This window comes from Oryx dammah, unplaced genomic scaffold (genome assembly GCF_014754425.2).
Source record: "Oryx dammah isolate SB20612 unplaced genomic scaffold, SCBI_Odam_1.1 HiC_scaffold_16, whole genome shotgun sequence".
Taxonomy (NCBI): domain Eukaryota; kingdom Metazoa; phylum Chordata; class Mammalia; order Artiodactyla; family Bovidae; genus Oryx; species Oryx dammah.
In genome coordinates, this window is record NW_024070200.1 from 47418574 (window position 1) to 47445791 (window position 27218).

At 54.6% G+C, this 27218-nt stretch overlaps 1 protein-coding gene across 1 annotated transcript; it reads right to left on the bottom strand.

Moving 5' to 3' along the window:
• SEMA4B (semaphorin 4B) lies at positions 1 to 26990 on the bottom strand. Its single transcript, XM_040257499.1, has 14 exons — positions 26715 to 26990; positions 11463 to 11626; positions 11239 to 11301; positions 9128 to 9226; positions 8379 to 8490; positions 8046 to 8159; positions 7759 to 7910; positions 6280 to 6461; positions 6021 to 6171; positions 4544 to 4754; positions 4342 to 4457; positions 3958 to 4124; positions 1966 to 2045; positions 1 to 1687 (listed from the first exon to the last, which is right to left on the bottom strand). Exons 1-14 carry the CDS (start codon positions 26833 to 26835, stop codon positions 948 to 950), a joined length of 2472 nt encoding a protein of 823 aa, XP_040113433.1. The 5' UTR covers positions 26836 to 26990; the 3' UTR covers positions 1 to 947.
• Between the last annotated feature and the right edge of the window lie 228 nt (positions 26991 to 27218).

Below are 27218 nucleotides of genomic sequence, written 5' to 3' on the forward strand. Positions count from 1 at the left end.
TTTCAATTCTTTAGATTTTATTTTAAAAAAAAAAGTAAAGTGCATTTTTATTTAAAAAAAATATATATATAAAACCCACATAAACTCAGGGTCCCTGTGCTGGGCAGTTATCAGTGATGCATGGGCTTAGCTGTCCCTTAAGAGTGGAGGGTGCAGGTGTAGGGATGAACTGGGGGCTGGGTTTGAAGGCCAGGGCAGGTATGGGAAAAAGGGACACAGGTTTGTAGGCTGGAGGAAGGCAGGCAGCAGTCTCTTCCCAGAATTCCGGGGGTTGATGTTCATCGACATAGACTCTTCTGGACTGGCGCTGCCCTGTCGCTCTAATGTGGCCGCAGCCTGATACAGGCTGGAAAAGTCCAGGAGGAGGTGGGCCTGAGCCCAGGGCCTCGGGAGGGCTGCGGGGCCAGTATGGCCCTCTGGTCCCTGAGGTGACAGGATGATGGCTACAAGGACTTGGCCAGCTGAGAAGGCTGGACCCCTTGGAGCCCAAGCTGGCCCGTCTCTGCAGTGAGCAGGGGCAGCTGTGACAGTAGGGGAAGGCCGAAGAGGCCAGTTGGTGCGCCATTTCCAGCTCTGTCTCTCACAGCCACTGTGGATGCATCCTTCCCATCTGGAAGCTAGGAGCCGGGCACTGGGCTGGCCACATGTGTGGTGTCATCTTGTCCCTCTTTTCCTGTTTCACATTTTCGACTGTTTTTAAACAAAGGGCTCAGTTCACTTAAGGAGCATCTGCTCACTCGGGCAGGCCCCCATCTTCAGCCAGGACCCACAGGGACATGGCCATCTGGGGTGGAGGTGAGTGGGGGCCTTGCTACTAGGCAGCGGGCTCTGTCGCTCCTGAGGGCTGGACACTGCAGCTTTTTCCACAAGGAGAAGCAGAGGTCCAGTCAACTGGCTCTGAGCGCTCGGGGCCCCCAAAGGGAGGCCGCCTCCGGTGAAGCCTGCTCTCACACTACCGAGTCCCGGATCTCAGAGCCCAGGCGGACCCGGGGCCGGGGGCACTCCGGGGACACCTCCACGAAGCTGTCCTGGACACTCAGTGGCCTCTTCTCTGACTCTGTGAAGACACGGGGCCTCAGGAAGCTGTCCAACAGGGCCTGGTAGCCTTGGTCAAGCGGGGTGCCAGGAGGGCCCACGCCGTTGAGCGGCCGGGTCTCAGGCGGCAGCACCACTGGGCGGGTTTTGGGGTGCACACTGGCACACTCCCCCTGCTTCAGGAAGACCTTCATACCGCCGCGATGCCGGTGGAGGAAGAATAAGATGAGGACCATCACGGCGAACACGAAGAGCACACACATCACCAGGAACTCCGTCCAGTATGACTTGTCCATGCGCCAGCTGGCCTGGCTGCCCACCGGTGCACTCACCCGAGATGTGTTGATGATGACGGGCACGCTGCCGCTCCGGTCCACATTGCCGGCCACCTTGTCCTCCACCACCTTCAGGCAGTAGCTGGCCTCCAGCTGCTGGATGCCTCCCTCCAGCGACCAGCACTGGAACAGCCCCAGCTCCTGCTGGCTGCCCACCAGCAGCAGGTCCCCAGTGGTCAGCACGCGGAAGGAGGCTGAGGTGTTGATGGGGGCCCCATTGTGCAGCCAGAACCGGGTCGCTAGGTTGGACAGGAGGGGGCAGGCCAAGGTGTTCACCGTGTGGGGCTGGAAATGAACCTGTTCACAGGGCTTCTCACCTGCAGGCAGAAGAGGCAGATCCCAGTCAAGGGGGCGCTGGTGTCTCACTCGCCCCAGGCTCACTCACTCACCCACCTCCCTCCAGGCTGTGTGCCTCATTGCTGTAACGGCAGCTTGGGGACTTTGGGAACTGTGGGTCTCACTTGCCAGGACCCTGCTTCTGGGGCCAGAGGGATGAGCAAGTGAGGAAAGGCATTTATGCCCATCAGTGGCTGCAGGAGCCTGCCAGGCAGACTTGGCCCCTGCCTTTCCACCACCTTTTGGTGGGGCACCTTACCTTTTGGTACAGATGCCCGGGCCTTGGGAGGGCTGCAGACGTTCTTAGCAGTGACCCCCTCGATGTCCTGGATCCACGGCCTAGGGACCAAAGAGAGTCTGGGATGGGCCAGGAAACCCCACCAGCCTGCATCTGCCCGCCCCCCCCCCCCCCTCCGTGCAGTGCGCACTGTCACACAGCCCTGCAGACGTGGGCCTGGGGAAGGGCTCAGGGACCACCAGGACCAAGGCAGGGGTGAAAGGCAGGCGGCCTCCCTTCTCAATTCCCCAGTCCACAGGCTCTGTAGACAGAGTTGGCATCTCCTCTGTCTACACAGTATTTACTTCCTATAAAAGTTGCTGTGGTACTTCCTTAATCACAAAAGCAGAGTGAGCCCCTAGAGAACGTCTGGAAGAACAGCCAAATCTGTACGTATTAACATATATCTGTCTCTTTTAAAGCAAAGCCCAGGCACTGATTTAATTTTGGAAAACACAGAACTCAGCCAAGCACAAACTCAACCAAACATCACAAAAATCACGATCAGAGGCTTCCCTGGTGGTCCAGTGGCTAAGAGTCCGAGCTCCCAATGCAGGGAGCCCAGGTTCCATCCCCGGTCAGGGTATTAGATCCCACATGCTGCAACTAAGACTCGGAATAACCAAATACATACATAAATATTAAAAACAAAACAAAACTTTATGGAGCTAAAATATAATTTAGAAAAACGCAATTACCCATTCAATAATAATGGTGGCATTTTTTTGGAGTGTCCTTTCAGGTATACATATGTGTACACACACACATGTGACGTTTTAAAATATAAAACTGGAAACAGGTATACCCTTGAGTGAAGTACAGACACTACAAGTAGGACAGATCCAATTTTTACTTAAAATGTATGTATTTGGGACTTCCCTCATGGTCCAGTGGTTAAGACCCTGAGCTTCCAATGCAGGGGGCCTGGGCTTGATCCCTGGTCTGGAAGCTAGATACCACATGTCACAACAAAGATCAAAGACCAACTGCAGCCAAACAATCTTTTTTTTTTTTTTTAGTCTAAAAAAAAAGTATTTTTGTTTATATTACACATATGTGGAAAAATCTGGGAGGATATGTATTAAATCTAAGTCTCTCTAGGTTGTAAGATTTGGGTAGTTTTTGTTTGTGCTTATCTCTACTGTCTAAGTTTTCTTAGACAAAATAAGTTATTTTGAAAACAATTTTTAATGGGTTTGTTTTTGGCCACGTCACTTTCGGGATCTTAGTTTCCTGATCAGGGAATAAACCCTCGTCCCCTGCAGTGGAAGAGCAGAGTTCTAACACTGGACCACCAGGAAGTCCCTTAATGGGTCTGTTAATGGACTATTATGGAGCCCTTATTTTCTGTTATTTAACTACACTCACGTGCCAATTCACATTCTCCAGCAAATCTTTTCACAGCTATGACAAATATTAACTACCAAATCCTGTCCCTGCTTTACAGATGGGTAAGGCAAACATAATTTACTGTCTGAATTACAACTCTTTTGAGAGTCAGGAAGGGAGCTGATTAATAAATATGCCCAGGGCTTCCCTGGTGGCTGGCTCAGTGGTGAAGAATCCACCTGCTGACGCAGGAGATAACGGCTTCAATCCCTGGTCCAGGAACGTCGCACCTGCTGCGAAGCAACCTGTGCACCACAACTCCTGAGCCTGTGCTCTAGAGCCTGACAGCTGCACCTACTGAAGCCCGTGCTCCCCAGCAAGAGAAGCCACGGCAAGGAGAAGCCTGTGCACCACAGTTAGAGTAGCCCCCACTCGCCACAACTAGGACAACGCCTGCATAGCAACAAAGACCCAGCATAGTCAAAAATAAATAAATACAATTATTAAAAAAAAAAAAAAAATTGATGCCCAGACAGCGGACACAAATGAGGCTGTGTGGCGATTCCACAGAGGATCTAAAGCAGAGACACTTGGAGGCGGGTGCGCCAGGAGGGACAAGGGGAAGGGGCCCGAATGAGCTCTTACCTGGAGGCCACCTCCGGTTGGTAGAGGCTGATGGACGCACACCTCGAGCCGCTCCAAGCGCAATAGGGGTCCCGGGCCAGGAGGCAGTCCCTGCAGTTCTGGTACAGGCTGCAGTTGGCCACAGGCACCTTGACTACGCTCGAGTATGAGGCAGCGTACAGCAATCCCTGCAAGAGACACGCAGCATGGGAGGCAGGCCCCAGCTCCTGCAGCTGCAGCTGGCTCCAGTGCCCCACAAAGCCACCTCCTGGGAGCCGCTTCTCACGCACCTGCCCCTCCCCCCACATTCCGACAGCTCGTGCCCGGAGCCTGGATGTGTCCACCCGGCTGGGGCAGGAGGGCAGGGCACCCCAAGCCCACTGCCTGGACGCCTGCTCTGCTCACCCTGCCAGCGTCCAGCTGGAGGTTCCGCACGGGCTGTCCTGCCGGGAAGACCTGGAGCGCTTCGATGATGTGCACCGCGGCGCCCACGCTCACCGCCTTGTGCACCCAGCCATCATCTGCAACAGGGACAGCGCTCAGGCCCTGCGGAGAACCTGCCGCCCGTGCCCCCTCGACCCCCAGCCCGCCTGCAGTGGGCACGCACCAGTGCCCAGGAAGAGGACATTGTAGGGGCGGTTCAGGGCCGGCACACGGTGGACAGTCACGCGCTGGTAGTGGGCCTGGGGCTGCAGCAACAGCATGCGGCCGCGGACCTGTCCGTCCATCAGGAAGTGGTCCTTGAGGAAGTTCAGCACACGGTCGGGGAGCTGCAGCGACGAGCTGATCTTCCTCTCCCTGGTACTATTGGTGATGCACTGAAGGAGAAGGCATTGGTTTAAGATGGGCGGCACTGGGGTGGCCAGCAGGATGGGTGTTCTACAGATCCCGCCAGGATTGCCAAGCCCTGCCTCCCCAGTGGACAGCAGGGATTTCCCCACCCTCAGAAGCCAGGCCACAACATGGCTCTCCAGTGCTGTGGAGCCAACATGCTTATCTGCAGGTCCAAGGATGTGGGGCCATGGGCCCTGGCTGCCAGGGTTTCTTCCTCTCTGCCCACCAACCATCTCTCCTTCCTGCCCATCCTTCCCCCACCCCCTCCCCTGGGCATGACTGCACTTTCTGCTCCTGTAGCATCCTTTCAGCAGGAAGTGAGAGAGTTCCTTTCTCAAGAAGCCCTGGCTGAGCAAGGTGTCCTAGCATAGGGGCCACAGGGTGCCTGCAGTTAGTCTGCCGTATTGCCAGAGGCTTCCTGGGCTTCCCTGATAGCTCAGGTGTTAAAGAATCCACCTGCAATGCAAGAGACCCCAGTTCAAGTCCTTGGGTCGGGAAGATCCCCTGGAAGAGGGCATGGCAACCCACTCTAGTATTCTTGCCTGGAGAATCCCCATGGACAGAGGAGTCTGGCGGGCTACAGTCCATGGGATCACACAGAGTCGGAGATGACTAAGCGACAGCACAAGAGTTCCTGATTCTCTCTGCCGAGGGGCATTCTCTGCAGCAGCTCCAGGAATTAACATCCCAGAATGACCCTCAATCACTGATGCCCAGCAGTTGGTAACAAACACCCCAGGGGGGCAACCCTGAGATGTACTCCACATAGCCTCCCAGGGCCCCAGGGCCTCAGCTCCAGGTGCCCACAGCAGCAGCAGCGTTGCGACCCCCGCTTTCTTGGCTCCGCCCCTCCCTCCACAATCCTGTCCCCGCTTTGCTGCTTCCGGGGAGTAGCTCCCCTAGAAACTGCCAGCACCCACATCTTTGTCTCAAGGTCTGCTTTGTGAGGAGCCCATGAGGCTGGGAGGAAAGAAGAGAGGACCATTTGCCCACGGCCGGCCACTCAACAAGGAGCTCACAGTAGAGTGGGAGAGAGGCACGCTGCAGGCAGCGCTCTGATGGGACAACCCTGCCCAGCCCACTGCCATCCTGACATCCACGGTCACGTTGAACTTGGAAAGACAAGCAGCCCTGGGTTCTGCCCCCACTTTCAAGATGAGACGACAGGCTTAGAGAAAGCAAGCAAGCCCAGCACGGGGTGTGGACCCATCCTCCCAGCACGCTGCCCTGCGGCAGGGAGCAGCACTCACCGCACCCGGCCGGGGCGAGGGTACTGGGTGGGTCACTGTGTACCACTGCTGCGTCTCGCGGTTCACCTCCTTGTAGAAGCCGTTGAAGGTGGACTGCACATCCCTCATGCTGAAGACACAGACGGCAGAGCTCTTCGTGGTCCCCCCGTTCCTACCGAGGAAGTTGGCTGAATGAGCCCCAGGAGCCTTGGGGTTCACAGTGAGGCCAGCCACTCACCCCTCACCCGGCCCGTTCCCAGCTAGGTCCCAGGAGGCGCACCACTGGGATGTGAAGACCCCATAGAAGAGGGTGTCCGGCCAGTCCTCGGGTCGGGGCGTCAGCGTGAACACGTCCTGTAGCATGTTGAATGGGAAGCCGTCGTCAGGCCGCAGGCACAGCAGCTGTGCCTTCAGGAAGGACGTCCAGCGCTGCTGCAGGACGCGCCCGCCCCCTTCGTCACTCTGCATGAGGGGGAGAGGGGCTGGGCTCAGGGACGGCTCCTTGCTTCCCCTCCCCAGCGGTGACTGAGATGGACACCAGGAAGGGCCCGACAGACACACCACCAGGCCTGAGCTCATCTCAAATCAAGAAGACAGGGGACTTCCCTGGTGGTCCAGTGGTTAAGACTATGCTTCCAGTGCAGGGAACGCTGGTTCAATCCCTGATCAGGGAACTAAGATCCCACATGTTGCATCCCACGGCCAGCGTGTGTGTGTGTGTGTCTGTGTGCGCGTGTGCGTGTGCGTACATAGAGAGAGCATGCCTCCAGCTAGATCTAAATTTCACATAAACAATAAATTAAAAAAAAAAAAAAAAGACTTGAACTGCGAGCCTTCAGTTCCCCCTTGCCAGAAGGCTGGATAGGTAAATGACAGTGCTCCCCTAACTGCAAGGAGCCAGAAAAAAAGGACAAAGGGAAGTCTGTCTACAAACATGAAAAGATGTCACAATTTACTGCTGAGCAGAAAGGGAGGCTAAAGAGTTGCATTACAGCATCTCTTTGTTTGCACGTGGTTTTACATAATACAAATATGTAAGTCTTTACACATGGGCAAAAGAATAAAGATTAGCAAGGAACATTCTAAATTGTTAACAGTGGTCACTTCTTGTGGAAGGATGAGATTGTAGCACCGACAGTCACCACCTAGTGGTTGCTCAGTACATTTCCAAACACCCTACATGCTGAACAGAGGCGGGAACTGAAACAGATTTCTCAGCAAGGAAATTGCCCAAGATCACACGACCTGCAGGGTTTGAACTCAGGCAGCTGGGCTCCAGCGTCAACACTCTTAGTCACCATACCAAGCTGCCTCTTTATCTTGTGATTTTTGTGTATACTTTGCTATGTTTTCACATTTCTTTTAAATAAGAAAAAAAACAGACATTTTAACTTAAAAGAAAAGAAGACTTCTCTGGTAGTTCAGTGGTTTAGAATCTGCCAGCCAATGTAGGGGACATGGATTTGATCCTTGGTCCAGGAAGGTCCCACATGTCACAGGGCAGCTAAGCCCGTGCACCACAACTACTGAGCTGCGAATACAGCCTGGGCTCTGCAACAAGAGGAGCCCCCGCAATGAGAAGCCCGTGCACCTCAACTAGAGAAAAAGCTCCCGCTCACCGCAACTAGAGAAGAGCCCGGGAAGCAGTGAAGATGTAGCTCAGCCAAAAATTCAAGAGAAAAAGAGAGATGCCAGGAGCCAAGCCGTTCCTTCTGGAGGACAGGAGAAGGCCACCTCTGGGGTGGCCCAGCCCCCTCACCTTGCAGATACGGGCGATGCGGGACACCATGGTGTTCTCAAAGAATTCCAACTCCTGGCCAATCTCTCTGAAGAAGAAGTAGATCTTGTCATCGTCCCCTTCCGAGCTGCCCAGGCTCTCGGGAATGTAGGCTGAGGCCATAAACGCTGGGTCTGTGGGGGGGCCAGTGGGGAGCACCATCAGCCCAGTGATCCCAGACAGGCAAGACTCTGCTCTCTGGCCCTGCTGGGGAGACAAGGCCCCCGCCCTGGGGCCTGCCCACTGGGTGGGCGGCGGGAGGATTTCACCTTGCAGCCAGTTGAGGGAGGTCTCAGTCTTGATGGGGCGGGGGCTTTGGCTCCTGGAGATGGTTGGGTCATTCCCCTGGAAGCTGCTGACTGTTCCCGTGTACAGCTCGCCATCTGCCAAGAGAACATTTCCCATGAGAATGGGCCCTGGGCACAGCCCCTTCCTGCTCAGGGCCCACAGTGACCTGAGTGTGGCCTTTCTTGCTTGAGGACAGAGGAGGGAATAAGAACTAAGAAGAGCCAAAGTGAAAGCCGCCCGGGGTCACTGCACCCCTGGGAACCAGCATGGCACCGACCACCCAGGCCACCCTGCCTGCCCCGCCCCCCACTCACCAACCACCAGGGCCGTGGACTTGAAATTGGGGTCAAAAGGACAACGGCCCTTGCCATCTTCCAGGAGGATGTTCCCCTGCTTGTCCTGTGCGAGCGTGAAGTTCTCCACGTCCTGCAGGGGAGCAGAGCGGGGAGGTGTTCAGAACGAGGGCAGCAGTCCGAGGGCCTCCTCCCCATCCTGGCCCCCGGGGCACAGTCCCCGCAGCGCCTTGCCATGACCCCTCACGGTGGCTGGCCCATAGGGCAGAGAAGAGGCTCAGAAAGGCAACATGAGCCAGGAAAGGGCAGTGATGTGTTCAAACCCAGGAACGTCTGACTCGGAACCTGGCTGCTCCGACCCACACCCTGAAAATGCCACCCTCCGCAAAGTTGTGCAAAGGGCAGAAACACAAGGGCGTGCGTGTGATGAGCAGGGTGGATGAGGTGGGCTGGTGGGGACTGAGTGAGAGCTGGAGGAAGTGAGAGAAAGCTGGAGGAAGTGAGAGGGTGTGATCGTGGGATCAGTCAGGGTCTTTGTGCCCAGGGAATCCTATGGGTCCGTCCTCTCCCCACATTCTGCAGGGAGACCCGCCCATCAGGGCTGGGGCAGGGTCCCGGGGCTCTCAGGGCCCTTGGCCTCCCAGAAGCCTCCCACCAGGGCCCTGCCCTTCACTGGGGGGTCAGTGCTACAGACCAGTTGCCTGGAGGCAGAAAGAGGGCTACTTCCTGGGCCAGCCAGGGGCCGGCCCGGGGTGCAGAGGGGCACTCACAATGTAGGTGCACGCGGGGCTGAAGGCCTCCGTGCCGCAGGCAATCAGGTGGCTGCTGTTGAGTGGCAGGAGGATCTTGATGTAGTTTTGACAGTCCCGCTGGAGGAAGGAGGAGGAGGTAAGACACAGACAGGCCACCAGGGGGCGCCTCTGAGCACCCCCACCAGACCCAAGGGGCAGCGCCTCCTGGAGCAGAGGAGATGGAGGACCGTGCGTGTGTGTGCGTGTGTGTGTGCGTGTGTGTGTGTGTGCGTGCACGTGCGTGTGTGCGTGCGTGCGTGCGTGCGTGTGTGTGTGTAGGAGGGGACCTTGGGGCTCAGCTAGCTCTGTGACTAGGAAACTTCACTTCAGTCTGGGGTGAAGGCACAAAACATCTCCCTTTTGAGCTGTCTTATCCCCACCTGGTGAGGAAGTTGAGCCCAGAACAGGAGGAAACACACAGCCCTGAATCCTGGACTCCAGACTCACAGATTGCCTCTGAGAGGGTATCCTAACAGGCATCTCCTGAGCTTCTGACTGTTCCCCCAAAACTCCCTCCTCCGGGGTCTCCTCGCTTTCATAGACGCCAACTCTATCTTCTCAGGCCCCAAACCTCACAGGATCCGCGACTCCCCTCTTATACCACCTCCACCCTGGTTCTTCCATCAGGAAATCCTGGTGGCTCCATCTTCAAGATACGTCCAGGATCTGATCGAGACTTCTCGCTCCCTTTGTTGGTCTAACCCTGGTCCGGGCCACCATCCCCTTTCGCCCCTCACTGGTCTCCCTCTATCCTTGCCTCCAGGAGCCTGCTCCCAACCACGGTGGTTAGAGCGACTTTCTGAAAACCCACACTAGACCACGCCATTGCGCTGCTCAGCCTGCCAGTGGTTCCCCAAATACCTCACTCAGAGTGACATCCACAGTCCTGTTCTTTCTCCACGTCAAACCCCTCACCCCTCCTCCTAATCTTGGCTCCAATGTCACTTTCTAAAGGAAGTGTAACCTGACCACCCTTAAAACAAGACTGATTTCTTCTTTTTCACAATGATATAATAACCAGGAGATCAAACCAGTCAATCCTAAAGGAAATCAACCCTGAATATTCATTGAAAGGACTGATGCTGAAGCTCCAATACTCTGGTCACCTGATGTGAAGAGTCAATTCACCGGAAAAGACCCTGACGCTAGGGAAGACTGAGGGCAAGAGGAGAAGGGGGCGACAGAGGATGAGATGGTTGGATGTTATCACTGTCTCAATGGACATGAATTTGAAGAAACTCAGGGAGACAGTGACGGACAGAGAAGCCTGGTGTGCAGCAGTTCATAGGGTTTCAAAGAGTCAGACACAACTTTGTGATTCAACAACAACAACGACGATAATAACCAGAGTCTCAAAGCATCCAGGCACAGAGTAAGTACTTAACACATTTCTGTTGAATAAAAGAAATTAAAAGCAGTCAGGACTTGAACCTGTGTCTTAAAAAAAATTTGGTGATGGGAGACGGGGTCATACCATTTGGCTTATGGGATTTTAGTTACCAGACCAGGGATTAGGAGTCCTAACCACTGGACCCCATGAAATTCCCTGGACTTGTGTCTTGACCCCAAGATTGGGGTCTTATACCTTCACCTTAGCTGCTCCCCACTGCACTCAGGACCAGGAGGCCTCTGGGAATTGTGGGGAGTCTTCCCAAAGAACTCTCGGCTGACCGGTCCCCACTCATTGGTCTGGCCAAAACCAAGCTGGGATATGTCAGGCCTGCCACATCAAGCACCATCCTCAAAGGGACAGACTCCCACCCCCACCCAATCACTACTCCTGCTGGAAGCTGACATCTGTTTGGCTCTTATCATATGTATTAGCTCACTGAATCCTTGTGATGAGTCCAGTGAGACAGCCATCCTTACCCCCATTTTACTAAGGCTCGGAGAGGCAAATCATTTGTCCGAGATCACAGAGATAATAAGTACAGGGTCGAGACACAAACCCAGGTCTGGCCATCTCAGAAGCCCATGTCCTTTCCACCACAGCTGGCAGCATCTGCTCCCACCTCCGGCCTCCATCCTGGGCCCAGACCTACCACCTCCAGCCCTCCTTCAGCCCAGGTCACCTCCAGGTGCTGGCTCACCTCTGGGTTTTTGCCCTTGAAACTGCACTGCTGCTTTCTCTCTGCATCTGCGGGCCACAGCAGCTGGGGAACCGGAAAGGGAAAGGTCAGCATGCACCTAGGAGCAGAGGCTCCGCCTCCCGTTTCTTCACCCCTCCTCCATTTGCATCATCCTGGGGCCCAGATGTTCCATCCCCCACCCCACCGGCACCCTCCACCCAGCCTAGCCCCAAGCATCATCTGACCTCCTGGTACTTCCCGCCTGGCAGGAAGCTGACGCTGCTGTTGAGTGCCAAGAGGGCCTCTCGAGCACCCACGTACACAGTCCTGCCATCCTTGCTCAGCAGGAGGGATGTGTAGTTGAAGATATTTTCAGCTTCAAATCTGAGGAATGGTCGCTTTTCAGACCCTGGAGAGAGGATGATGGACATTACCTGGGGGCCACTCCTCCCCTGAGAACGCTCTTACAGCAACCTCTAGAACAGACTGATGCGGTTGAAGGTAGATCAGCAAGGCAGTGGGTGCATGGGGCTGAGGACCGGCAGTCAGATTTAAGAGCAGCAGCACTCCCGGATTCTCAAACATTACGCACGAAACAAACGCACAAAGATGAACGTCAAAGAACATGAGTTACAGCACCATTCACGTTCATGAAAGACTGAAATCACCTAAAATCCAGCCACAGGGGGCTGGGTGAAAATAAACCTCAACACTTTCTATGTGGGAATACTATGCAGCTGGTAAAATGCTGTTGTATTAGCAACTCCGGACAAACAAGCAAAGTTATCTAAGAAAGGCATGGTCAAAATATTAAGCGAACTGAAATAGAAAGTGATGGATTTTGAGCATCTAACAGAATGTAAGAAACAAAAGTCTCTTTAACATTCTCCTTTGAGTGGCATTAGATCCAAAGAGAAGGACTTGTAAGCACAGCCCACTCCCATGGGCAGCAGTGATCTTGAGTCACAGAGGGATGCAAACACAGGGAGCCAGCCTTCAGTTCTCAGCACTGCTTCGGGTCACTCACGGGCGATTTATGGTTATTAAACAGAACGTAAATGCTAATAACCTTGAACTCAGAAACCTGAATGTACATCAGACAAGCACTGTGATACTGGGGGGTGAAAGGAAATCAAGGAAAACGCAGTCTCCGTATCTTCCTCTGAGAGGAAGGGCCACAAAAGACTATGGTTTGTAGAACAAGCACTTGAGACTTAAGCATATTACTTACATTTTAAATTGCAAAGGTAACCAAATATAGAGGCAGACAATGTTTGGAGGAAGTAGGGAAGGGTGATAGAAGTGATGGAAACCTTTACTTTTCTTAGAGGCAAGTCAGTAAATCCAATAAACCAAGAAATCGTGAAGTAAACATTTTATTTCAGTGGAGGGAACCACTCTGTAACAAGAAGTCTAACTGATTAAAATTGCCTGCGGCTGGGGAAGACTGAGGCAATTACTGCTTTTGACAATAAGTCTTTCTATGCTTTAAAGAAAAAAAAAAATACTATGTGCATGTATATATCATATAAATTTCAAGTGTCTTTCATTGTTGTAGAATATGTAATAACAAGGAAAGATACTAGTTATCTACTATTAAATGAAAATGAAAAAACACTATGCATAGATTCTATTTTTTTTGTGGGAAAAACATAAACATAGAAAAAAAAAGTCAAGAAGGATGAATCACAAAATACTGAAAAGTGGTATCCTGGTAGAATTCTAGGTAATTTTTTTCCCTTTGCATTTGTTATCATTTTTTTGATTCTATAGGTTACACTTGTGCAATGCTAAAGAAATAAATTAGAAGGAAAGGAAGAAGAAGATAGACACACACATCTATCCACCAGGGTACCGCCTGTGCTCTCAGTGACTAATGGATTTGGAGGGAAATCATTTAAAAAATTCTAAGCAGCTGATAAGAAAAGAAAAACAAAGCAAAAAGCAGCCACCATGCCCAACCCCAAGCATCTCGTAACTGACCAGGGGACTGCAATCACGCTAACAGTTTCATGAAGCTGAGGAAGCAAAAAAAAAAAAAAAAGCACCATGCCAACAAAGCACTTGTGAAGACAGCTTCATGTGTGTTTACAGGGTGAGCATTTTTACATACCCCCAGCCTGGTTCCACAAAGGGCAAGGAAACATGAAGAAAAGAAGGTAGTGAAATATAAATGCTAACAATCAGGAGCGGAGGGGGAAAAAAAATCTGAAGAAAGCATCTAAACCAGAAAGGAAGCTCGGGTTCACATCAACAGGTCATAAGGTCCTCAGGCAGCTACCAGACATGGGGTCTGCATTTAATGTTGAGCCTCCCGGTGGCCAAAGAGAAAAGGAAAATCGGGTTACTTTGTCCTCACTGTTCAAGAGGAAGAACACATACCAGCCTTTTTGGGGGGAGCCAGGCTGTTTCCCTGGCTGTTCATGCTGAAGGAGGCCCTTCAGTAGGACTCCCCAGCACATACAATGGGAAATCCCTCTAGCGAATAGGAATGATGGAGTCCCCCAGGCTGCTGCTCCTCACAAGGTCTCCTGATGCGGGAAGGCAGTATTACAGGTACCAGTGTGGGAGTCTCTGAGGGAATCTGCAGCTAGGAGGCCTGTCAGTCTAGAACCAGAGCAGAACCACGGGCTGCACTGGCAACTTACAGGGCAAAGGCCTGCCCATGGTCCAGAGCCTGAGCTCTGCTGCAGAAACCACAGAGGGCAGCCGTGGTCTGGAGAAGTTAAGGCCTCTCTGAACTCTTACGTTCAGATTGGAATCACACTAGATTCCAAGTCTTCTGCCTCACATTCCCAACCCCTCACCACTTCCTCTTAGCACTCTACACACTGGAAGGGGGACTTCTCTGGTAATCCAGTGGTTAAGACTTCGAGTTCCCAATGCAGGGGGTGTGGGTTCGATCCCTGGTCAGGGAACTAAGATTCCACATGCTGCTTGGCGCAGTGCACATACACACATACACAAAGGATACGCTGGCAGGCCCAAGGAAAGTTTCCAGCACTAACCCCCTACTTTTCCCAACCGTAAAACCCAACACATAATTGAGGCCCAATTATGTTGCTTGTACTTTGAGCTGATGAGCTGGTCAGCCTTTTGGAACAAACAGCCTGGTCATTTTGCATTCTGCCCTGGGAAGAACCATCCCCCTCCCCCTCCCCCTCCCCTCGACCAAGAGACCCCTCTGCTTGGCCACCACAGATGCCACCAGGAAAGTGTTAGGTCAACGTGTTGTACTTATTAAGTCCCTGGGTACCCATGATGGTCCTGTGAGACAGAAACTGCTGCTAGCCCCAGGTTACAAATGAGGAAATTGAAACTCAGGATCAGTAAGCAAGTTACACAAAGCCCCACAGCAAGAGTCTGTCATAGGGAGTAAAGAAAAGAGAAAAATATAACATAATAACACATACATGTAGAGTCTAGAAAAAATGGTACAGATGTACCTATTTGCAGGGCTGGAATAGAGAGGCAAACAAATGTGTTGACAGGGGGTAGGCTGGTGAGATAGATGGGGAAACAACGGAAACAGTGACACACTATTTTCTTGGATTCCAAAATTACTGCAGATGGTGACTGCAGCCATGAAATTAAAAGACGCTTGCTCCTTGGAAGAAAAGCTATGACCAACCTAGACAACATATTAAAAAGCAGAGACATTACTGTGCCAACAAAGGTCCATCTAGTCAAGGCTACGGTTTTTCCAGCAGTCATGTATGGATGTGAGAGTTGGACTATAAAGAAAGCTGAGCGCCGAAGAATTCATGCTTTTGAACTGCAGTGTTGGAGACGGCTCTTGAGAGTTCCTTGGACTGCAAGGAGATCAAACCAGTCAATCCTAAACGAAATCAGTCTTGAACATTCACTGGAAGGGCTGAAGCTGAAGCTCCAATACTCTGGCCACCTGATGTGAAGAACTGACTCATTAGAAAAGACTCCGATGCTGGGAAAGATTGAAGGCAAGAAGAGAAGGGGACGACAGAGGATGAGATGGTTGGATGGCATCACCGACTCGATGGCCCTGAGTTTGAGCAAGCTCCGGGAGTTGGTGATGGACAGAGAAGTCTGGTGTGCTGCAGTCTATGAGGTGGCAAAGAGTCAGACACTACTGAGCTGAAATGACTGAACTGAGGGTGGTGGGATGAATTGGGAGATTGGGATTGACATATATACACTACCGTGTATAAAACAGATAGCTAGTGGGAAGCTGCTGTAAGGCACAAGGAGCCCAGCTCAGTGCTCAGTGATGACTTAGAAGGGTGGGACTGGAGGTAGGTGGGAGGTCCAAGAGGGAAGGGTATATGTATACATATAGCTGATTGACTTTGTTGTACAGCAGAAATGAACAACACTGTAAATCAACTATACTCCAATTTAAAAGAAAAAAAAAACCAGAAGTGTGATGGAAGGCCAACTCAGGAGGTCTCCTCCCTGGACTCTTGGTCTACAGACTATAGCAAAACTACCTGAAAGACCTAAACTCTAGCTCCATGAGCTGACCCTGAAGACTCTGATGATGCTGGCCCATGATGGGGCCTGAGAACGTGCAAGTTTTTGAGCTCCCAGGGGATTCTGAGGTAGAAGGCTCACAGAGCACACTTTGAGAAGCACCATGTTTAGGGCAGGGTAGATCCCATCTCACTGAACTGGAGTTTTCTCATAATGGGGATAATGAAAAGAAAACTCACAGCGGACTCACAAGGAGTCAGTGAGACCAGAGCAAATGGCCACTGCAGTCCTTCGTCTTTTATTTTAGTATTTTTTGTTTATTTTTAATTAATTAACTAGTTTCCGGCTGCACTGGGTCTTCGCTGCCGTGTGGGTTTTCTCCAGGTGCAGTGAGAGGGGCTATTCTCTACTTTCGATGCACAGGCTTCTCACAGACCAAGATTTCTTGCTGCAGAGCACAGGCTCTTAGAGCCCACGGGCTTCAGTAGTTGTGCGCACAGCCTCAGTTGCCCCGAGTCATGTGGAATTTTTACAGACCAGGGACCGAACCCATGTCCCCTGCATTGGCAGGCAGATTCTTAACCAGTAGACCACCAGAGAAGCCCCCTCCTCATCCTTTCACAGCCCTCCAGTTTCCTGACAGTGAGGGCTTACCTGCCTACAGACGAGGCACATTTCTGCCAAGGTGGCAGTTCCCCTAAGCCTGGGCAGAGGCTGCTCTTGGAATCTGTCCAGACACAAGAATGCCAAAGGTCAGAGATAAGCTTTAGTCCAGGTGGCAGCTCAGCCTCCCTCAGGCCTGGGGGGCGGGGAGACTTGCCAAGGGTCACAGCCAGGTGGGAGGGGCAGCCGAGGCGCCAGCTGCCCAGCCCTGGTCCAGCCCCGCCCTCCAAACTCGCCAGCTGACCAGGAGCCCCCAAGCCTCCTTGGTCACACTGGGAGTCAATGCAACCACCACGAGACAGAAAACACCTTGAAGAAGCAGGCGAGGGGTCCCCTCACACGCATTCCCATTCTGGGGATCCTGCCCCTTGCTCCCTCCACCCCATGTCTCTCAGACTCAAAGCGCCACGGTGTCCTGAAGGCCTGCCCATCCACAATCCCTCTTACCCTGTGGTCTTCACCAGGGCTGGTCAGTGGGGCTCGCTTGCCCGCTGGGAGTGTCAGCAAGCCAGAAGTTAAAAGCACAGACTCAGAGGGACTTCCCAGGTGGTCCATGGCTAAGACTCCGTGCTTCCAATGCAGGGGGCCTGGGCTCGATCCCTGGTCGGGGGACTAGATTCCTACATGCTGCAACTGAAACCCAGCATTGCCAAATAAATAAACAGCACAGACTCAAGAGACCTGGGTTCAACTCCTGCCTCTGTCACTTACTGTCTGTGTGCCACTAGGACCAGCCACTTCAAATCTAGGTGCCCTGTTTTCCTTATCTGTGAAATGAGGATAATAGCACCTTGCCTCTCAGGGTAGTTACAAGAAATGAGATTAGACACGTAAATAGTAATACACGTAATAACCCACATTTACTGAAAGCTTAGCTCAAAACAACTTTGCACACGTTATCGCGGTGTTGGCACGGTGTCTGGCGCATGATCAACACTCCAGTAGATCAAAAACAAAATCAGAAAGCCCTGCAGGAAAATCCAGCCTGGCGAGAGCTGCCAGAGGAGCAGGGCTGTTTGGAAGAGTTGGGCTTCCCTGGTCCTCAGCCTGGGTGCCTCTAACCTCTGCCTGTGCCAAGCCAGCGAGGGTCTCATGGCCAAGCAGAAGGCGTGGGCTCAGACAGGGGCTGGGGTCACAGGCCCATGTGGTGTGCGTGTGCGTGCGTGCGCATGCGCTCGGGTTCCTACTCAGCAGTGTTCTGAGTGGGGTTCCTGCCTGAGCTTGCCTCTGTGTGTGTGTGGGTGTGTCTGTGTGTATATACACCCTACTGCAGGGCTTGTCCGTGCTTGCGCGTTTGCTCCGGGGTGCCACCTGCAGAGGTGACTGAAGGGGGGAGGGTGTTTACGCACTCAGCTCCCCGAGCGCTGGGGCACACATCAGGGTCAGTTTTAGCGTCTGCCCTGCCCTGTGTGTGGCAGGAAGTGTCCTGTGCTGCTCAGATGCCCTCCACGTCCTCTGCCCAGTGGGTTAGTCCGGTGCAGAGAAGGTCGGGCTGCCTGAAGCTGTGGCCACTTCTCCCAGGTGAGATGAAACCTTCCCGTCCAGCCTAGGGCCGGCCTAAGCCAGTGGCTTCTCTAGGGCTCCGAGATGGCGAGATGGGGGCTGCCCGGGGGGCAGAGTGCAGCTTGGGCTTGTCAGGGCTACCTGCAGGACCCCCACTTCCACACCCTTGGGGACTGGCGCTCTCGGCCGGAAGTGATGCGGGGACAGCTCAGCCCCCAGCCTCAACTGGAGTTCCTACCCTGGGCCCTGACTCAGCCGGAAGCCTGGAGCTGCCCGGGGTGAGCCGGGAACAGGTCTCAGCTCCGTCCCCACCCCGGGGCAGTCCCCACCCTGCCAGTCAGGCGCTGCGGCAGGCCCCCGTGACTCAGAGCCCCACCCCACCTTCCCCTGCACTGTGGCTGGCGGTGGGGGGGGGGCCACAGCGGATGCTGACCTGGCCTCAGCAGTCCACCCTCCACAGGCCCCAGCAGGACTGAGCCAGAGACATCAGCTTCCCTGTGGAGTCAGAGCCTGGAAGTTGCCCCCAGCGGGCCAGGGGGGTGGGGGGCGGCTGGCTGCCCGTCAGCTTGAATCCCAAGGTCCCCAGAGAGGGGTCTGTCTGGGCCCTAGACAAGAGAGCCCCCACGAGAGGCTCTGCTGGAGCGCCTCTTCCGCAGGGAGTCACACAGGAGGGACCCTTGGACCCACCTGCGCCAGCCGGAGCACCGCCCTCCTGGCCGGGAGCGCTGACTCAGCACCATGGCGTGCCCTCCTTTCACACCGCCCAGCGCCACGCAGGGCGGCCCGACAGGCTGCAGGCGGCGTGCCAACTCTGTCACCAGCCTGGTGCCAGGGCAGAGTCCCCAGACCAGACAGGGAAGGGTCACTCATGGTGGGGGAAGGGGGCTACGTGCCCGAAGCGCTTCCTGCGGACTGAAGTCACCGAGAAAGACAGAAAGAACATCGAGGGAACCCAGCCTGGAAGGGGCGGGTACACTCAGGAAAAGCCTGGCTCCTGGCTCGCTGCTGCTCCAAGCCGGCCAAGTGCTCCTGCCACCCCCAGGCGGCCCCCCAGCCCTTTACAGACACCCTCTCCTGTGTTCATCTGGCCAGCAGAGTCTTAACCCAGGACCTGTCATGAGCAGCCATCGTCTCGGGAGCCTCACCCCCACCCATCCCACCCAGGACCAAGGTCAGCTCCTGCAGCCCTCTGCTTAAGGGGCGGGCTGTCCCCTCTCTGCTGAGGCCCGTACCCCTACTCTCCTCCTCTCAGAGGCCTCCCCTTTTCTCAGGAAGCTGGGGCTTTCAGGCATAAAAAGCCTCAACTTCCCACTGTTCACCCCGGTGCCCCCCATCTCCTCAGAAACCAAGTGCTGGGTCATCAACCTCCATCTCTCATCCCAGAAGCTTGTGTGCTTCCCTCCTCGCCTTCTCAGACCAACTCCTGAGAAGAGCCACCCAGAGCCGTCTCCACTCCTCACCTCCCACTCACTCCCTGACCGGAGTCAGGCCTTAACCAGCCCCACGCTCACAGGGCCCGGGCATCACCTCCCTGCCAAACCCCGGCGCCAAGGGGCAGGGCCTGGCGGGGGTCCCTGAGCGTCTGCCACGCCGGCCTTGGCTGGGGGAGCCGGGGGGGCTCTCCTCATGTCTCCCTCCTCCTCCTCCTCCTGGGCCTCATCCTTCAAGCTCTGACTCAACACTCTAAATAAAAGGGCTGCTGCCGGGCATCCTGGCCGGGTCGCTATGAGGTAGGAATTACCATCCGCTTTTTGCAGGGGAGATAACCAAAGTGCATGTGAACTGACATGCCCTCAGTAACGCAGTTAGGAAGACTGGTGGAGCTGGGATTCAAACTTGGGCCACCAGCTCCAAAGTCAGTGTTACAAATCACCTCCAGCCTCTTCAGCCTTTCTGCTCTTGAACCTTCTTGTTCCCTGGGGTTGGGCCTTTGGACCTTTGGCCACACATCCATTCTGTTTTAATGTCCTGGACACTGGTGACTCCCCAGGCTCCTCATCTAGTGCAAGCCAGACCCCAGGATGCGGAGACCCTCCATGGGCGCCTTCCCGCCTCCACCCCTTCCCAGACCACTCCTCGACTTGGGATCTTGGCATCGCTCACCAGGCTGGAAAACCAGGAGGTGCACTTCCTGTCTCCATTTCTCTCACTATGGACATCTGGTCCACGGTCACATCCAGACAAGTGCCCTCCTCAATGCCATCAAGGTCTGTTCCCTTCACCACCCCCGCTACCTCAGGCCTACACCGGCCGTCACTCTCTCTCACCTGGGCCACTGGGGCAGCTGCCAGCTGGCCCTTGCCCCTTGCCCTGCTGCTGGGAACTGTCACTGTCCTATGACCCAGAGCCTCAGCCCCTAACTCACCAGTTCATGCCACGTCCCCCTCCCATTTCAGGAGAGCTAACTGCAACTCAGGGTCCTGTTTCTCCTCCCCAGGCAGTCCCCCTACCTGGAATGCTCTTCCTTTTGACTAACTCCTACTCATTCTCTGAGACTCAGCCCGGTTTCACCTCCTCCAGGAGGCCTTCCTGAATCCCTGGCTGGGCAAGGGCCCTTCTCTATGCACCCATCACTTCCTGTTCACACTTCGGCCGTGCACTGGCCACACTGTCTGACAAGGATGGGCCTCTGGTGCCTGTCTCCCTCACCAAAACTGTCTTACTGGGACTTCCCTGGTGGTCCAGTGGCTGAGAATCTGCCTTGCAATGCAGGGGACTTGGGTTTGATCCCTGGTCTGAGAAGACTCCACAGGCCGCAGGGTAACCCAGCCCATGTGGCACGAGACAGCCCTCATGCCACAACAAAGACCTAGCACACCCAAAGAAACAAATAAATAAAAACAAAGTGGCCCTAAAAAAAAAAAAGCTATCTTATTATTTGTATCCAGTATCTGTATCACTTGACCAGGTGAGTTCCAAGGAGTTGTTAAATAAACATTTGTTGATTGAATGAACGATTCACAGAGTCCCAAGTCCCAGTTTGGGGTGCTCTGGGCCAGGGATGGACATCAGATTCAAAAGGGGCAGTCCAGAGGTCCTGAAGCCTCTCGTTCTCGAGAGTGTGTCTGAAGAGCAGAGCCCCTCCCTGTGGCCTCCCCAAAAGCTCAGTCCTGGGATCCCAGGGTCCAGAGGGAAGCATGACAACTAAAAGCACTGCAGAGAGGCAGGGAAGGCCACGGACTAGAAACGAGTCAGAAGACATGTGTGTGAGTCCTGACTTTTATCATTGATCAGCCAGACAAGATAACCTGCCTTTTCTGGGAGGGAGCCCTTTTGCAGTGCTGCTGAGAAGACCAAAAAAAAAAATGCAGTCCATGGAAGTGACAAGCTCCCAGATTAGGGGCCACCAACAATTAGGATTGGCCTTACCCACGCCCCCCCAAGTCCTTATCTTTGCCCCTGGCCACCTTGAAGCCCACTAGGAAGGGGGACAAGGGGGACAGATTGGGGTGCAGCCTCCTACAGGCAGGCACCCCTCTGAAGGGGTAGCTGCTGCTTCACCCAGACCCTCACTGCTCAGTGGAACAAGGACCAAGTCTCAACAGGTCTTCAGAAGAGTTGGAAATCTGGATTTTTATAGAAAATTTCCTGAGTTTTAAATACCGCTGACTAAATAAAATTTTTCTAAAACACCTGGAGGCCAGACAAAGATCTATCTCCAAGCTGGCTCTAACCTGTTGCACAAACATCTGGCTGAGACATTTGCCCCAGTCTCCAGGGAACCACATTCCTGGCCAAATCTGCTCCTGGCTTGCTTGCTAAGTCACCTCAGTCATGTCTGACTCTTTGCAACCCTGTGGACTATAGCCCGCCAGACTCTTCTGTACACAGGATTCTCCAGGCAAGAATACTGGAGTGGGTTGCCATGCCCTCCTCCAGGGGATCTTTCTGATCCAGGGATCAAATCCACGTCTCCTGCATTGGCAGGTAGGTTCTTCACCACTAGCACCACCTGGGAATCCCCTAGGAGTCTGCTGAGTGTACCCTATTTCCGACCATCGCTGGGCTATCAGGGCATCAGTTGGCTCCTTTGTCCAACCCAAGCAGTGACCTCAGTAGTTTTTTCACCAGATGGAAACACACAACCTATTACTTATTCAAGGACCACATCAGAAGCTGCTCTTCCAATCCTAAGCACCCAGGGATGGGGGAGTGGGCTTACAAGTTCTTAGAAGCGGACAAAGGAAAGAGTGACAGACATGCCTTGAGTCCAGCTTGTTCTCCAGGCCCCGTGCCATCCCCTCCTTCCATGTTGGGAGATGAACATGCAGGTGTATCCAGCTGTGGCCCAAGTTACGCAATCTCAGAGTTGTTGTTTTTTTTTTTTTTCTGGGCTGGCACACGGGCATTTCAACACCCAGACAAATATGGGTTATTCAGAGGGCAGAGTGGAAGCAGCGAGGGGCAGGGAGGAGGGACAGGTGTGGTCCAGCCCCAGGCAGACCAGGTTTTAGGGCAGAGGAGGACTTTGAAAGAGTTGAACCAGGAGCACTTGAAAAGTAGACTGAGTTAAGCAGGACCCTGAGGGATGGCCTCCGATCAGCCCTAGGGCAGTGGTGGGGGAAGGTGTATGGAAAGGATGGACCTGCTTGTTCTCCTACCCCCAGGGAAGGCAGGGGGTCTGCACTATTTCATTCCCAGGCCAGATCATCTTAGCAGCAAGCAGAGGGCCTGCAGACAGCCAGTGCTCAGACTATATCGACCAAACTGATGCAAATAACCTCACCCAGGAAGGCAGGCAGAGATGACCACCACAGAGAACAGAAGCCACTACCTTTTACTGGGGACGGAGCACGTGCCAGGCACCAGGCCAAACACTTTACATACATTTTTTCAAGTAATCCTCTCAGAACCAAGAGAGGTGGGTCCTGCTATTTTTATTCCCATCTTGTCGATGTGAAATCAGGCCTGCGGGAGGCAGGCGCTGGCCCCAGGTTGTGCAGTCAGCTGGCTGTTAGCCCCACAGGTGCAGCTCAGCGCTGAGGGGCCACGGAGACGCCAGGCCACCAGACAGAGCTGAAGACAAATGTTCACCTTCAGGTTGAGGCCACCTCAAGGAGGGAGGCCAGGAACCAGCCAGGAAAAAACGTTGAAAGCACCTTGGGGAATTCCCTGGTGGTACAGTGGTTAGGACTCTATGCTCTCATTGCCGAGGGCCTGGGTTCGACTCCTTGTCAGGGAACTAAGGGTCCCAGAAGCCAAGTGGCCTGGCCAAAAAGAAAGAAAGAAAGAAAGAAAGCGGCTTGCATGGGACTTCTCAGGGCAGCCATGACCTCGGGTGCCCGCTTGGGGTCAGGGGACAAACAGCTGATTCAGGCCAATGCAATGTCCTCTCTGCTCAATGGGGTTTTGTTGACTGAAGTTTGCAGGCTTATGGGTTTCTGTGCAATCTAGATTGGAAACACTGTCCAGAGTTTTCCAGCCAGGGACTTCTGAGGCGACTGGGGAGGGTGGTGGTGGGGATTCATAGCTCCTTTAGTTGCCCAAATAAGGGGACCCAATGTGATTTTCACAAGCAGAGGAGCAGGTTGTTTTGTTTCTGCCCACATGGCCAGGCTGGACGGCACTGCACACCCGGGGCCCTGTTTCCAGTCCGCATCTCTCCTGTTCCTGACCCCTGCAAAGCCTCTCTCCTGACCACACAGTCACACTCTTCTTTGAAGCATTCCCTTCACATGGACAAGAGACTTCCCCTTGAGGCCTCTGCTGCCTGAGCTGACCCTGGAGCCCCCAGTCCTCCTCCCCCACCTCCTGTTCACTGGGTGAGACCACAAGTGGGGCACCCCCTTCTGATGGCCTGAGGCATTTGCTGTTGATCAACAGCAACGAGGGCTCCATACAAAGGGCGCAGACTTCTAAGGATTCTGCTTTAAACCACAGACACAGGCCACTCGCCCTAGGCACTCCGGGCCTTTGGGGAGTTTCGGTAGGAATTCAGAATAGGAGGGCAGGTGGCAGGAAGAAGGGTGTGTTCTCCATGAGGGAGGGGCCTGGGGCTTCAAGCCCAACATCCCAAGGTCACCACAGGCCTGCCCAGCATGGGCTCACTGCCAGGAATATCTAACGAGCCCCCAGGGATGAGACAGGAAACTGCTTCAGGCCACACTCTGAGGGTGCACCCGCTCAGTCCCCAGGGCATTCCCCTCTGGGGCTTCCAGCAGCTGGGAGGACCTGCATGTAGACGGCAGCGGGGCAGTGGGGATTCAGGACCTGGAGTGAAGCCAGGGAGACGAACACTCTGGGTGCAGTGCAGCTCGGCAAAGTGTGGATACTCCCACTCATGCACTCAGGTGCTGCTAAACGATGCCAGGGCTTTGGTGGGACTGCCCTGGTGGCCCGGGGGCTAAGACTACATGCTCCCAACGCTGGGGGTCTGGGTTCCCTACCTGGTCAGGGAACTCCAACTAAAGCTGTAACTAAAGACCGTGCATGCCACAGCAAAGACTGAAGACCCCGCATGCTGCAGCTGAGAGCTGGTGCAGCCTATTAAACAAACTAATTAAAAGATAAAAAGAAAAAGGGGACCCCTGTGCATAGACTCAGCTTCAAGCACACAGTGGAAAATCTCTTTCTCAAGGCTCCACAGCTTTGAAAGCAGAGTCTAGAACGGCGTCTCAGGCCCTCGGCCCCTCAGCTGGCCACCTCTGTGCCTCAGCAAACACGCGCACCTGCACGGTCCTCACAGGCGAGCCCGAGTGTCTTCTCTTAGGGGGTTAGGATTTTACCACACAACTTGTGGGAGTACACAGACCTCCACACCACAGCCCCAAACTGACCTGTGCAAGGGGTGCTGGCGTGTGACACAAGCCTGCACTACGGCCTGGCCATGGTGCCGGATGTGTGGAAGTGGGCCAGGCCTTTGGTGTGGGTAGTTAACAACCAAGTGTTCCAGCCGCTCTCAGGAACCAGGCCCTCTCAGTTCCTCCTCACAGCTCCCCTCTCTGCCTCTCCTTCCCTTCTGTCAATCATCCTATGAGTGGTCCCCGGTCAGCTTCAGAGGTGGACACAATACCTGCTACAGTTGACACACACCCCTGAGCCGCCCCAGCTTTCCCAGGGTCAGAAGTAGCCCGTCAGAGCCTTTGCGCCCCTCCTCATCTCACCATCTCACAAAGCTGAGAGAGTTTGAAGGGAAAGGGAGTAGTAGCCACAAGAGTGAGAGCAGCGAGGCAGCAGGCCTGGATCCGGATACACCTGTGAGCCTCAGTCACCCAGCTGGAGCGCTCAACGGGCTGTAGTCAAACTAACGCCCCAGCACTGCCGCCCCTCCCCCCTCGGGGCAGAATCACCCCGGCTCTAGGCAGGATGTGTCGAAGCCCATGCTGACACGTGGCAATAATGATAGCTAACACTGATGGAGTGGGTTTTATGTACCAAGCCCTGTCCTAAGGACTTTTCAAACAGAAGCTGATTTAATCCCCTCAATTCTGAGGTGGGTGTTATCATTATCCCTGTTTTACAGATGAGGAAATGAAGCCCCAAAGAGGTTAAGCAGCTTGCTCAAGGTCACATGGTTACCTAGTGGCAGAGGCAGGATTTGAACCCAGGGTATCATCTCAGTACTGTCCTGCCATGTTTCAGATGGTTTCCCCAGTGGCCCGGACTTACTTTAAGGACCGATTCTGCTCCTCTTTCTTATTGTAAATGGAATGCTTTTTTAAAATTATTTTTTTTTTAATTTCTGGCCACACTGAAAGGCATGTGGGATCTTACTTCCCTGACCAGGGATCGAACCGCACCCCCTGCATTGGAAACTCTGAGTCTTACCCACTGGACAACCAGGGAAGTCCCAGTAAATGAAATGCTTTTAGAAGTGGAGACGCTGTAAAAACAAGGAAGCCTGGTACAGTTTTGATTTGTAAACTCTATTTTATACATCCTTTATTCTAATTCACTCAGTATGACAACCAACAAGTTGAACAGCTTGGAGAAACAACATCTGTTGGGCACCTATACATGCTGCCTAGTCTCATGAAATCTCCAAGATAGCCTTGCAAAAAATCCAATGACAGTGCCCATTTTATGGATGAGCAAACAGGGGCACAGGAAGAAAGGACTCACTTGCTCAGTAGTAGAAATGGGATTGGAATCCAGGTGCCTCTGATTTCAAAGAGTTGGAACAGCAACCAGACGAAAGGGGAAGTAAGGATCAGGGGAAGTAAGGATCGAAGAGTGGAGGGCGGGAAGGGAGGGGGCCACAGAAGCAGATGTGAGCACCAGACAGGGGACCTGGCCAAGGAGAATGGTGCTCCCCGGTGACTCCGGGGAGGGGGTTCTTCGGTGGCTTCCAGCCCCTGGGGCTATCCCACCACGTTTGGGCAGGGGGTCAGGCTGAGCCGGCCCGCTACAGCGAAGAGGCGGAGCGAGAATGGGGCACCCGCCGCGGTTCCCTAGTCCTGCTCTGACTTGCTGTACCACCAGAACCCCAGTGTTTACCGGATGGCATCAAGGGCCCCTCCACCCCACGCCGCCCTCCGGGGGCGGCACCGCGGCTGGCTCTGGTCAGCATCAAAGACAAGCAGATGTACAGGCGGATCAGCGGGCAGCCAGCACCGGGGGTGGGGGACATGGGGGTAGCGTCACCGCCGAAAAGGCGCCGTACCAGGGGGCGAAGGAGCGGCCCAAAGACCCCCTCCCAGCCCATTGAAAGAACGGAAGAAAGAGACCTGCGGCTCCACAGCTCCCCTCTCCTCTCCTCCCTCCCTCCCTCCCAGCAGCGTGCCGGGTGGAGGAGGGCTCCTCAGGGACCCCGAGCCTCCGACAGACCCCCTCCCTTCCCCTTTCCTTTGTCACCGCCACCGCCGCCAGAGCCACTTCTCCGGCCCCCTCCCCTCCCCCAGACTCCCGCGCCCGCGTCCTCCGCGGGGTAGCCCAGCACTCACCGAGAGGCAGGCTGATCCGAGGGGTGAGCGCCCGAGAGGGAGACGGCGGTAGCAGCGGCAGCAGCAGTAGCAGCAGCGGCAGCGTGCCCAGCGGGGCGGACGCTCGGCTCCCCCAGCCCATCGCGGCGCGCCGGACTCGGACCGCGGGGAGCGACGGCGTCCTCCGAGCTCGGCTCAGGTGGCTCTCCAGCACTCGCGGGCGGCAGCCCCGCCCCGAAGTCCAGCCCGGGAGTGGATCGGCCGCCCCCGCCTCCGGACCTGGGGGGCTGGAGCGGGGTGGGAAGTGGGGTCACGTGGGCTGCGCGCACGCTCGCCCCTCCGCCTGCCCCCTCCCCGGCACCGCGGTCCTCCGCCGGCCCCGCTCGATCGAAGCTCGCCCGCGAGCGCAGCAGGGAGGGGCCGAAGGAGGAAGTTGACCGGCTGGTCCAGCCCCTTTCGGCTCAGCTCCTGGCCCGACCTGCCCCTTTCCCCTTCCTCCTTCCTGGGCGCTGGAGGCTCCAGGGG

Excerpts from the sequence above, each read along its gene's own strand:
- SEMA4B (XM_040257499.1), bottom strand. The coding sequence starts at position 26,835 with ATGGGCTGGGGGAGCCGAGCGTCCGCCCCGCTGGGCACGCTGCCGCTG. Across the intron at positions 8,491-9,127 it reads GCCCCGCGTGCACCTACATT|GACGTGGAGAACTTCACGCT; the intron begins GTGAGTGCCCCT and ends GCTCCCCTGCAG. Across the intron at positions 8,160-8,378 it reads GTCCACGGCCCTGGTGGTTG|ATGGCGAGCTGTACACGGGA; the intron begins GTGAGTGGGGGG and ends TTCTCTTGGCAG.